General features: G+C 36.9%; 1 protein-coding gene across 1 annotated transcript in view; it reads right to left on the minus strand.

Annotated features, from left to right (window-relative positions):
- barr (non-SMC condensin I complex subunit H) overlaps window positions 1-14133 on the minus strand; it is a 462459-nt gene that overhangs the window by 270020 nt on the left and 178306 nt on the right. The window contains exon 4 of the mRNA XM_090374633.1: window positions 9841-9930. Within this exon, the coding sequence (XP_090230759.1) occupies window positions 9841-9930 (90 nt within the window). The remainder of the gene's footprint in view (window positions 1-9840; window positions 9931-14133) is intronic.

Genomic DNA, 14133 nt, shown 5'->3' on the forward strand with positions numbered 1-14133 from the left:
TTACAAATGTAACATTATAAATTGATACGTAACTTGACAGGAGAATAAGAAAGTCATATAACATAACTCGGAGATAATATTCGATACTGAAATACGTATATATAGTGTTATAACTGCATTGGGATATAAGTTTAGGGTTATATTCTGTATTGGAATTTTATTGGAAATTAAATAAAAATCATGACTCAGACCAGAGCAGCAAAGAACAAGGCTCAAACTAATGAGAGTGCTATGGCTCAGGGAAGAACTGAGGGGGCAGTTGTCCTCTGAATCACAGCCTTTTGAAATGCACTGCTTGTTCGACGTTTGTGGAGCGATCAGGAAAGGGACATGATATTGTCAAGGGGAATATCTTTGTGTGTGTGCGTGCGATGTAAGGAGTGTGAGGAAATCAGGCACCAACTCAGCATTATTATGGGCCTATATAAGAGATTGAAGGGCAGGATAGATGACCCCGAAGGATTTAAATTGAGGGGCCAATCAAGCTCTCAGCTGCCCACATCAATGCCACAGCTTGCACTTGAACATCATGAAACACAGCGGCAACCCCCAAGGCAGAATGCACTGGTCCCACAGGAACTAGTAGTTGTTGGTGACTCTATTGTCAGGGAAATGGGGAACATATTGTGCAAGGAGGTTAGGCAGGCAAAGGCAGATTACGAGAATTTTTTGGCAAAGGATGCAAAGAAAAACAGCAAAGAGTTCTTTACTTATGTTAACTCTAGAAGGAAGGGGATGAATCAGATTAGTCCACTTAACATAGATGGTTTGACTATTTATGATCCTGCTAAACTGAATAAGTTGATAAACTGAATCAGTATTTTGCATCTACATTCACACATGAGGAGTTATTCAAGGAAGAGAATTCCAGAAGTTATTCAAACTCTAACAGGGAGCTAAATGATTTTGTAATAATGGAGAGCAAAGTGGAGGAGAAATTGTTGAAATTAAACATAAAAAAAAAAAAACCTGGGATAGATGGAATCTATCCCAGGTTTTTTAGGTTATTCGGTTTTTAGGAGCATTAGCAACTAAGGCCATATTGCTCCGGGAATATGCGGTGGTCAGTCCCTGACCTTTCCGCATCCTCCATATTTGGTGAGCACAGGCTCGAACCCCGGTCTAATCAAGAAGTGTGTGCTACGCACTGCTGCTCCTGCCCACCTGGCTAAGGAGGTACCAGGCATAATTATGAGAGCATCCTTAGAGTCAGGGGAGATCCCATGGACTGGAGATGTGCAAATGTACCCCCAATTCACAAACGGTGACACAAATAATTATAAATCTGTTATTTCTGTTCCGGGGAAAATTATGGAGTCACTGGTTAAAGAGGTGATACAGGATCACCTAGACAAGATAGCAGTAATAGCTCAGACACAGCATGAGTTTGTTAAGGGGAAGTCTTGTTTGACCAATTTGATTGGACTACCATGTGGTCACAAAGGAACTGGATGCAAAAAATAATTTTGATATCATATACTTGGATTTCAGGAGAGCTTTTGATACTGTTGCATATGGAAGACTGAAGTACACATTGGAGCAGTATAGCATTAAGCGCAAGTTACTGCAATGGATAAAGGGATGATTGAGTGGGAGACAGAAGAGGGTGGTATTAAATGGAAACTGCTCTACGTGGAATAATGTTATTAGTGGAGTCCCCCAGGGTTCGGCACTGGGCCCATTGTTATTTTATGTATTTCTCAATGATATCGATGAAGATATATCAGGGATGTTAATGACAGTAAATACATTATGCTACTGAACATGATCTAGAAAAGTTAGGCAGATGGGTTCAGAAGTGGCAACTGAAGTTTAATATTGACAAGTGCAAAATGCTGCATATGGGTAGCAGTAACCCAAGATAAATGTACCAACCATGTGGTACTACACTCAGGGAGGTGGAGAATGAAAAAGAGCAGTTGTAATTGTGCAGTCAGATATGAAGTTTTCTGAGCAGTGCAGACGGACGGCCAGAGCAGGTCATGGAGTTTTGTCAATGATATATAGAAATTTTACTAGCAGAGACAAGGAGGTGATTATTCCTTTGTAAAATGGTCAGGCCACACTCTGAGTACTGTATACAGATCTGGAGGCCTCATTTTAGGAAGGATGTTGAGTTGCTAGAGCGAGTACAGAGAAGGGCAACAAGATTGGTGAGAGTAACAAAGGGGTGCACTTACGAAGAAAGGCTTAAGTTCTGCAAGTTGCAGTTGCAGATACTGCACCTGCGAGGTGATCTGATCGACGTGTATAAGGTCTTGAATGGTTTGAGCATGCTCAATCTGACGAGATACTTCCGCTTGCATGGATTAAGAACCTGAGGGGGCATTGATTCAAATTGAAGAAAGACAGTTGTAGAATAGATATGCGGAAGTTTGCCTTTAGCCAGCGGGTAGTTGATTGCTGGAACAGACTTCCACCTATTGTTGTGTTGGTTGATAACTTAAGTAAATTTAAGGCTGATTTAGACAAACATTTGGAGTGGCCGGATGGGTGAAATGGGAAGGGGTTTTTTTTTTTTTTTTTTTGACTAAACTGTATAAACTTGCTTTCTTGCATCATATGCCTCAACTAATGCTAATATTTTACACACATGGGGAAAAACCATTGGAGCAATTATTCCAATATGTCACCAGTAAAGTTTTGTGTGCTGATGTGATCCAATGAAGAGTTACTACTATAAATAATTAATACAATCATAGCATTCCAAAACAATATATCACTATTTACATTTTCTTTTTCTTGTATATCTTAACGGTTACAAAGCTTTGATTAAAGTAAGCACATAATGACTTTTCTCTTGTTGATTTAATGAATAAATTTAGCAAAATGTGGATTGTTTGGTGGCAAGCTGACTTTATGTTCAGCACTTCCAAGACTCGGAAGCCTGCTGACTCCAAAAACAATTCCTAGATAGCAAAGTCATCAATAGAACATTTTTTTTTTTTTTTAATGAAAACCCCAAAACACGAGAGGTATTGCAACCTATAGTACTTGGTTCCGTGATTGGGTTCGAGGTTGAGAAGACAAAAGAAGATATTTGTTGACATTGGACTTAAACTTCTGCAGACTATAATTTTCAGGAAATACGTATGAAGGAAGTTTGTTCCAGAAAATGGCAGCTGAATGAATAAATGAGGAAGATGAAAAGTTGGTTCTGTGAGTTTGAAGTTGGCAGTAAATGGATGTTAGCTGGTGGCGACACGTGTTCGGACTGTTTTGAAAGAGAGAGAGAGAGCAGGAATTATTGAAGCCAATTCAGAAGAACAGTGCCCATGGAAGTATCTGTAGAAAAGGCATGCAGCAGAAACAGTATGTATATGAGACAGCGAGTGGAAAGACTCTGTTAGAAATGTGTCATCAATTAACCTAACTGCTCTCTTCTGAATGGAACCTAGGAGCCTGAAGTTTTGGGGGCAACGTCCCAGATGTGGGAACAATATTCCATGGTAGGGCAGATTTGTGATTTGTACAGAGTGAACAGCTGTTTGGAAGAAAAGTAACAATGAGAGCGAAAGAAAAAACCAAGTTTTTTAGATGCAGAGGAAGCAATGTTTGTAATGTGCTTGTGCCAAGAGAGATTAGAAGTAAGAGTAATTCCAAAAGAGATATATCATTTAGTCTAGAAATCGGAGCGTCACCAAAGATAAGCTTAGGAGCAGAAGAATCCTTTTTGCGAGATATAAGAAAAGACTGAGTTTTAGAAGGACTGAAATCAAATAAGTTGTCTTTGCCCCACTGGAGAATTACCTGGAGATCGGTATTTAAGGAATTTGTAGCGGATATTCGAGAAGTTGAAGCTGATTGAGCAGGGCAAGGTTTCTCAAAATGGAAAGTGGAATGCAATGTGCTATCATCAGCAAAACTATGGATAGCATTTCCAATCAATGGAAGAAGGTCATTAATATAAAAGAGGAAAAGAGCAGGGGAAACAACTTAACATTGGGGAACACCAGCATTAGTGGAGAAGTTAGAAGACAGAGAGCCATCTACCCCCAGTGAGCCATTAGAGAGAAACTGGATAACCAATTACAAATAACAGTAAGCAAACCATAAGATGGAAGCTTCTTTAGAAGACCTTTATGCCAAACACGATCAAAAGCCTTTGAAATGTCAAGAGCACACTGCTTGTGTTTCACCGAACTTTTCCATTGAATTTGTCCATAAGTGGGTAACATAAGCCAGAATATCACCAGTGGATCAACACTGACAAAATCCATATTGGTGATTGTTGATCAGACGGAAGGTAGTTTAAGATTTGACGGTTAATTGATTTCTGCATTACTTTAGAAAGAGTGAAATGGGATGATAATTGGATGGGAGGGATTTATCACCCTTTTTAGGAACTGGCTGGATATGAGCAAATTTCCAAGCAGAAGGAAAAACACCTTTGGAATAAGAAAGTGAAAAAAGGCGGCAAAGAATAGGAGTAAGTTCAGGAGCACAGGTTTTGAGAACAAGTGGAAAAATACCACCAGGACCTGGAGCTTTCTTAGCATCAAGATTTATCAAAATCCTCTTGACATTCTTTTGACGAAAGACCACAGGTGGCATTGAATGGAGCATGCTAGGAATGGTGGGAGGTGTTTTACCAAGATGATTAATACATGAGTTGGATGAAAAATGGGATGCTAGCAGGTCAGCTTTATCCTTGGCTGAAGTGACAACAGAACCATCTGGTTTGGACAGAGGTGGGGGCCGAGATGGGAAAAAGTTGCAGCCAATAGCTTTGGCAAGAGACCAGAATGCTCGGTTGCCATTAGGGCAAGAAGCAAGTTTTCTACTCTTAGTCTGTTCAAAATCTACTCTGGACTGATTAATAAATGCTTTTCAATTGTTACGAGCTTTGGTGTAGGCAGAAAATTAAACTGAAGAATTGGAAAGAAGCCGAAGCCAATTACGATATGCAACGTTCTTCTCTTGAACAGCCTTAGCACATTTATAGGAAAACCAAGGTTTAGATAAAGTACGAGATTTTAAAGTGGAGTGTGGAATAAAGGATTCCATTCCTACAAGAATAATTTCACTGACACGATCTGAGCAAACGTTGACATCAGAAGTTTTGAAACAGTAATCCAACCAAGGAAAAGAAATCTCGTAAGTCATCCCATTTTGCATTCTTGTAATGCCAAACAATACGAGGCTGGGAATAGCCATGAGATAAAGGCTCCATTGGAGAAGAGACAATCACCAAGTTGTGATCTGAAGTGCCCAAAGACCGCTCACTTCAACTGTGTACTTAGAAGGGTTGTTTGTGAGAAAAAGATCAAGTGTATTGGCTGTATGATTAGGATTGTCCAGTATTGTTGTAGGTAAATGAACAATCTGTGCTAGGTCATTAGTAATTGCAAAAGCCTCAGCATCTCGACCTGCTGGGTCGGTGTGACTGGAAAACGGAAGCCAGCTGGAGTTGTGAACATTAAAATCACCAAGGAAAATTATCTCACTGTTAGGAAAGTTGGACTGGAGAAAGTCAAGTCGCAAAGAGAGGAAGTCAAAGAGCTCCAAGTGATTAGTGGATTTGAACCCTATTGAAAATTGTAGGTACATAATGTCGTCTAAAATTGGTGAAGAAGCCAACAAGTAAGATTCAGCTGCAGGAGAGCATTGTAAGGGAGTGGTACCACGAAATTAAGCAACCGTATAACCAGAAGTTGGTCAACTCTATGCCAGATCGTTGCAAGTTTTAATTGCAGCCTCGAGGAGAAAGAACAAAATATTGGACTTATTTTGCTGATTTACAGTACATAATACTATTACGGTCACTTGTCGTTTCAGTTTGTTCATGTAAATGCAATAAAATGTATGTTTGGTTGTCATGATTGCATTTGCATGATTTATCATATTTCACTCCCTCCCCTCTATGTTTCTTCCCTCAAAGGGAAGAAACATAGAGGGGAGGGAGTGAACAATAAATTAAGCAAGGACTAATGGAGCATGCCGGGGGGGGGGGGGCTACTAGACCACAGGAATGAATATGCCTCATACAATATGATGTCAGATTTAGTGAAAAGCCAATTTGTAATCATTGTTCTGACTCATTATGAACATGAACAAGAACCGGTAAAGGGTTTGTAGCATCATCATCAGCCATTTTCAATTCACTGTAGGATGAAGGCCTCTCCAGCAACTTTTCAGTTCCTTCTGTTTTGAGCAAGGGCCATCCATTTACTACCCACAAACTCGTGGATTTCATCTGTCCATCTCCATCGTTGTATTCCAGGTTTTCTTCTAGCTCCTCTTGGGTACCACTCTATTACTTTCTTAATCCATCTGTCATCGTGTCTTCGAGCTATGTGTCCTGCCCAAGACCATTTTAGTTCTTTAGTTTTGATTAGAATGTCCTTTACTTGGGTTTGCTACCTAATCCTCGTGTTTCTCTTCTTATCTAACAGTCAGATTCCCAATATAATTCGTTCCATTCTTCACTGTATAGTTCTCAGCTTCTCTTCCATTCTTTTGGTTAGTGCCCAAACACACTTCCATAAGTCACGGTGGGGAATATACATTGGTTCATTATTTTATGTTTCAGACAAATTGGGATATTGCTCCTCAGTATGTGACTATATTTCCTGAATGCTATCCATCCAAAATTTATTCTTTTCTTGACTTCCATCCATTTATCATTATTACAGTTAATGACTTGTCCCAGATAAGTATATGACGCCACCTTTTCAATTACTGCTCCTTCAATCATTATAACCCTTTCTGTGGCATACTTGTTCATCATTACTTTTATTTTAGCCATATTCATCTTTAGTCCAAAATCCGTACTAATTCTGCATAACTGATTAAGATTTTCCTCTAATTCTTTGGGATCGTGGCTTATGACCAATGTCATCTGCAAATCGTAAATGGTTTAGGTACTCTCCATTCACACATTGACTCCTTTTTGCAACCAGTCTAATCTTCTGGAAGCTTCCTCAAGGGCAGCAGTAAACAAATTCGGAGATATTGTGTCTCCTTGTCGAACTCCTTTCTCAATTTTAAATTTGCTACTGTCTGTGTCTAGTCTAATAAAGGAGGTAGCATTCTCACATATTTTCTTCAAAATCATGATATATGGGATATCTATGCCTTGCCTTTCCAGTGCCGAAAATATTGCCTTATGCTGTATGGAGTTAAATGCCTTTTCATAATCCACAAATGCCAGGCATAATTATATTCATTTGCTTTCTCCATTAACTGTGATATTACGTGAAGGTGATCCATAGTTGAGAATAATGTCCTAAAGCCAGCTTGCTCTTTCGGTTGATTCTCATCAAGTATTCTTTCTAATCTGTTAGTAATGACCCTTGTGAACAACTTGTAGATGTGGGATAACAAGCTAATTGGTCTATAATTTCCAATTTCTGATTTATTTCCTTTCTTATGCAGCAAAACTATTATTGTATTATTCCACTCCTGAGGCACACACCTTTTCTAATGCATTTTGTGAAGAGTCTTGCCAGTTTTTGTGTCATGTCTCTTCCTCCCAATTTTAACAATTCTACAGTAACTTCATCTTCCCCCGGGGCTTTCTGATTCTTCATTTTCTTCAATGCATGTTCTACCTCATCAGGAAGAATATCAAGTATGTCATATGTGTCACTAATTTGCAATCCATCTTACCCACTGCTGGCATCATTCCCTCGCTCCTTGTATCATTATAATTCTCTATAGTAGTCTTCTGCTTTTTGAATTATGCCTTCTCTGCTATTTATAAGTACATCGCTATTCTTCAGTTTCAGTATCATTTGTCTTTCCTTATTACTGCTCACGGCTGCTGATTTAAATCCTTTGTTTTCCCTTAATACTTTTTCTACTTTTCTTGTGTTAAATCTTCTTATGCCCTCTCTGAGACTCTTTCTAATGACTTTGCATAACTCAGTATACTCAATTTTCTCCTTGTCAGTGTTTATCTTGTTCTTCATTTGTTGTCTTCAGTTCATAATGACAAGTGTTTCTTGACTCATTTTTTCTTTTTTGGATTTCTTTTTACCTATGGTTTCTTGGGCTTTATCACTTTCAAAAAGTTGTAATATTCCTCGTCGATATCTTGGTCCTGAGCAGTCTGCAGAAGCTCAAACTTGTTCTTAAGTTCCAGTCCATACTGCTTTTTCTCCTCTTCTGTTATCTCAAAGACCTTCGTATTATTTATTTGAGTCAGTTTTTTCCTTTCTTTTCTTACATCTATATCAAGTGTGCATCTTGCCATCCTGAGATCACTTCCTTATTCAGGACGGTAACACAACTCACAATATATCTTGTCAGTGAGGATGAAGTTGATAATTTCATTAGTTGTTAATCCATTTGGGCTCTTCCACATCCACTTTCTGTTCACCCTTTTCTTGAAAAAAGTGTTCATTACTGACATTCCTTGAGATTCTGCAAATTGCACAAGTCTTTCACCTCTTTCATTTCTTTCACCAATTCCAAAATTTCCTATAGTTCCCCTTTTGCACTGTTTTGTCGCTTTCCAACCTTAGCATTGAACTCCCCCATAATGATAGTGTCATGGCTCGATGTTGGTGCATAAATCATTATAACCTTTATAATATCTTGACACCCTTGGTGATGTACTTTTGAATTCCAAAATGTTGTTTTTTTATGGACCAGAAAGCCAACTCCACCTTTGCTCCTTTCACTGTTTCCATCAGTGTACAGCAGATTTCCACTTGATAAACTTATAAGTGATTCATTTCTTCTTCTTGTTTCAGCCAAACCGATGATATTCCAACTCACATTTTCTAATTCCTTTTCCAGCTCTAATATCTTCACCAATGAGCAATCTTACGTTGTAACAGGCCAAGTTCAGTTTACGTGCATGGCAGCTTGGTTGTACAAAGAGATTCTTAGCACCCTCTGATCCTCTTGCTGCCGTAAGAGGGGGAGTGAAGGCTGCTGGGGATTGAGGGCCATTTCGTCTTGCTGTCATGTGCTGGAGGATTTGGTCTTTTCCTCTTCACGCTGACCAGTGTCTTGAAGAGAACCACTCTACATGCTCGTTGCCACCTAAGTGACGTAACAGGGCTTACCATTGAGAAGGTGTGCATGAGTGGATTTTAGGGAGTCAGGCCAACAGGACTTCTCCTAAATCTTCTGAAATAGAAAGATAATGGATCCATCAGTGTTTTAGACTGAGTGTCTGATTACACACAGAATGCCTGTTCCCCTCTAAGCCCCGTTTGTAGCATACTGCTAATTTATTAAAATTATTTATCATGGTGTACAAAATCCACAAAATAGTTTATTTCTTGATAAACAAAACAATTTTAGATATCCCACTATACACTGAAATTTCATCCAAAAAATATATTTTTAGATATTTTTTAACAAGGATATTTCAAACTATCCATCTTTCAAAATGTTGTGATCAGTCTTGTGGGTTGCCGATCACCCACAAGGTGATCACCAACCCACATGCTCTCATGACATCGACAACCTCATGCTCCATTGACATCACTTGTCTTATTTAAAACTCAACAATCATCACCATAAATTTGGCTTAACACCAGAATTTGCTCACTTGCAGATCAGTACAACTTCTTCAAAATTTGATATTAATTCTTTGTACTAAAAAACTGATCCCTAATTATTTTCACAACAATAAACACTTTCTGCTATGGAAGACAGGAAAAATATGGTGTATGTGAATGCAGTACACTAACATAGTTATTGAATGAATACTGCAAGATGGAACAATTCTGTCTCAACAGGTAACACTTTTCAATCAACCACAGAAGCCACACAGTTGCCTTACTTTATGATTTCACCTGGTATATAAAACTAGACATACTATTTTAAAACATTTTTTGTTAATTACAAGCAATTATACAGTAATTAATAATGGGAAAATACCTGAAAATTAGTAATTTCTCCATGATTTTTCAGCATTTCAGCCATGTAATCAATAAGATGAAGACCAAATGCATTCTTAATTGTAATTTTCTGAAAGGGGAAAAAAAGGGGGTTATAGCATACACATTAATTCTCTTTGACAAACACTGATTACATTTATTACAATAATTATTGTTTAATTAATAAATGAAAAAAGCATAATTAATTTTCCAGCCAAACAGATTATTAATTTTAATCAAAGAAATGCAAAATCCTCCTATTTAATTATTGAATAAGACAGAGGTTTTATTTCATTGTCAGCTGACCATCTATGTGGTATCAATAATATAGCATTTTTGATAGGTAACTGCCATATCATTCAATATTCTATTTAATCAATCCCTTTCAATCCATGATGATGTGGATTGAATTGGATGGTCTAATGCCTCCAAGTAGGATATACATGTTTGTTTGTTTGTTTGTAGGCTTTACGGCACAAGAACAGTAAAGGTCATAATGCACCTAGGATATACATAAAATAAAATGCCACACTGTAAACATCTGTTTTTAAGTTAACAGTTACGGAGAAACTCAGAGGAGATAAATGTTCACTGCATCACATCCAAACCTTATTAAGGGTTAGTTCAGAATCCAACCTTTAAAAGAAAGGGCAAAAGAAAGCAGCTTGAAGGAAAGGTCAATCATAAAACACTTACATATTAGCACACTATCTAAAGCACAGTCAGTTTTCTGGAGCTGCACTCAGAGCATTAAGCAACATGTCATTTTCCAATTTTTTCTGGTAATTAGCTCCTTTGATAGTGCAATGCACTATCAATGCAAATTGCAATTAACAGTAATCAAGAGTTTCAAGGGCATACATTGTCTTTTTCCAACAGCAAATTAGAACAAAATTTTCATTAACTTATTCCCATTTTCCTAGCCAGAGAATTTCATGAAGGTAAATAAGGTTAATGAAAGTAAGAAGGAATCAGGGCAACAAGTACTGAAACAATCCATTTTTTTGCTAAAAATTTTTGTTGTACTTCTTTCATGGCTGGAAAAATCTTCCATAGATTTCCCACAATTTCTGAATTAGAAAAACAGCTGATATTAGCCTTCATTGTTTTCTCTAATCATCAATGACAACTGGTAATTACAAAAAAAATTAACCAAAATCTCATATGAGTGGTCATATGACACAGACGATGTTAGCTCACCAGGACAGACATTTGAGCATCTCCCATTTTAGCTGATGAAGACAGACATTTGAGCATCTCCCATTTTAGCTGATGAAGTCAGTACCCTTGCTGAAAACTGTACAGTTAAAAAAAAAACATTCATCATTGAATTGGCATTTATAAACAACAAAAAAAAAAAAAACATTCATCATTGAATTGGCATTTATAAACAACAAAAAAAAAAAAAACTATACACTTTATCAAGAATCAAACTGTCACTGTGAAGTTCATTGAATAACTTTTACAATTTTGGAACTCTTACCAAAATGATAAATAACTGATAAAAATAAGTTTATTTTCTAAAATAAAATAAAATAAACAAAATCTCAATGTGAAAAATAAATGTCTGAAGCTAGCAAATGAAAAGCCAACACCACCCATTCATGGGTGGTGTTGGCTTTTCATTTGCATTTTCATTTTCATTCACAAGCAGTATATAAGCAGTAGGTCTTGGAATGTACCCTCCTGGATGCGGGGGTCTTACTGTATATCTATTACTTCTGTCCCTTCTAACACTGTCCAATCCTTTAAATTTATTCAACTTTCTACCTCCTCAACACCAACTGTTAGTTTATTTTACAAATAAATAGCTCTCTGACTGAAAATAGATGAAATATAGATAATTTGCAACTAAATATAGATTTAGTTGGAAATTTTTTGCAACTAAATCTATCTGCAACTATCCTTTTTCGACATAAATTTATGTTCCTTTATCTGTGTGCTGCCTAAAGTTGACTGATAGTAAACATGTCACCGGCATTTAATCTTCTCAATCCTTTTACAGCCTTAAACATCTCACCAGGTCTCCATGCCATGCCTCATTTTCATACTAACTCTTTCTTGACAAAAATATCCTCTTGTACTCTCATATAACCATGATGCATTTCTCTCTGCATGCTTCCAACACAGATCTTTTCTAAAATGAGGTTACCAAACTTAAATGCTGTATTTATGATGTGGTCTAACCTGTGCTTGATACAAGAAAATAATTACCTCTTAATCTCTGCCTGCAAAGTTGTTATACATCAATGACCCCTATGAACTTTATGAGCTAGCCTAACAGCCTGTCTGCACTGTTAGAGAATTCCACCACACCTGACTGCACAATTATGCACTATCACCTACCTTGAGCTTGGTGCCACTCAAACAGTATGCTATTCGGAGATTATTATTACAATGCTGTACCTTGTATTTATTAATGTTAATTATCAATTATTAATATAATTATATACTTGTCAATTTATCAATATATCTCATTTGCCATTTCCCAATATCTCCAACCAATTTATCTAGATCCTACTAAAGTAGAATACCCAGATTAATGTTATTAAACTTGCCCACATTTGGTTAATTACAAAACTTTGACATTAACCATTCAAAGAAAATATCAACCATTGGGCCTACCAACTTTTTTTATATATATGGTGCCTAACAAAATGGGAAAAAATCACATTTATTGGAGGCAAAAAATTCAGTGATGGTAAATGATTTGGTTGATTATTCAAGTAACAAACTTCATTTCTATTCCTACCAACATTAGTCGTTTATACATGTAACTGGGAAATTTTTTTTTGTAAGAGATGACCTAGAGGTCAACAGTCAGCTAATGACACATGGAAATTTATTCCAGCAATCAACTATTCGCTCGCTAAAAGCAAATTTCTGCACATCTATTCTATAACTGTCTTTCATCGATTTGAATGGTCGTAATCTGAGCAAGAGGAGGAATCCCATCAGAATTGAGCCTGCTAAACCTGCTCAAGGCCTTATATACCTCAATCAAATCACCTCACAGGTGCCTAGTCTCCAGATGCTGCAATTTGCAGAACTTAAGCCTTTCTTCATAAGACAACCCTTTTGTTCCCCTCAATAATCTTGTTGCCCTTCTCTATACTCAGTTAAGCAACTGTACATTGTTCCTAAAATAAGGCCTCCAGACCTGTACGCAGTATTCAAGGCATGGCCTGACCATTGCCTTATGCAAAGGAATAATCACCTTTGACCTACTAGCAAAATTCCTGTATATCAGGGGTGGCCAACTTAATTTGTGATGCGATCGACTTTTTTTTTTCAAAATGTGCCGCGATCTACCGTCTCAAGAATTTCATCGCACGTGGTTAAAAAGGTTAATAAACACATATTGAAAAATGTTGTTTATAAATTTTTAAATTAAATACAATTCAGAATTCTTATTTTAAATTCATACATATTTAAATTTTTAATTTATGTGAAGTTTGTGTCAATGTCATCTGTCAAGTTTTCAAAATCGGGGATATACTGTGATAGCATAGGCCGCTGTAGCCTAGTGGTCAGGCGCGCGGGTGCATAAGTACACGTGCCTTGAGTGACCGGGGTTCAAGCCCGTGACTGCTGAATATGGTGTTGTTTCTTGTAATTGTGAACTCCTCTGACCGTTTGGTCGTCCCAGAGTATAAACAGAAAATTTATTTATTTATTTATAAGGCCAACTGTAAAGAATCTTCTGTATGCAAGTCCGTAAGAGTAGAGCGATTCTTCGTTTTAATGCTCTTTTTTGTTTCAAATATGAAAAGGCCAATTCACATAGATATGTGGAACCAAAACAGGAATTTAAAAGTTCACTGCATTTTTTTACATTTGGGTACTTTTCTCGGCAAAAGTCTTTTTCTGATGACCAGGCTTTTAATAAGATATCGTTTTGCAATTTAATAATTTCGTTTCCAAGTAATATTTTCTCCATATGAAAAATCTCAGCGATTTTTTTCTGCAGTTTGTTTCGTATCTAAGTCGACATTAAATGGATAAGAAATACAGTATATTGAACAAGGTCTTCTTCAATTGTTTTAAGATCACTGAATCTGGTTTCAAAATCATCCACAACTTTCTGAATTTCAGAAACATATTTCTCACTATTAAATTCAAAAACAGAATATTTTTGCAAATGATCTTGCATATCTGCAAAATCGAATTTTCCTTCTTTGAGATCCTTAGCCATTGCCAAAAATTGATATTTATATTCAGAAATACTACTAATCATGTTACCCATATTTTAATTTTTTCCTTGTAATTCCAAATACAAATCACTTAATTTACT

Source organism: Mastigoproctus giganteus, chromosome 5 (assembly GCF_048544385.1).
Source record: "Mastigoproctus giganteus isolate SK-2022 chromosome 5, ASM4854438v1, whole genome shotgun sequence".
Taxonomy (NCBI): domain Eukaryota; kingdom Metazoa; phylum Arthropoda; class Arachnida; order Uropygi; family Thelyphonidae; genus Mastigoproctus; species Mastigoproctus giganteus.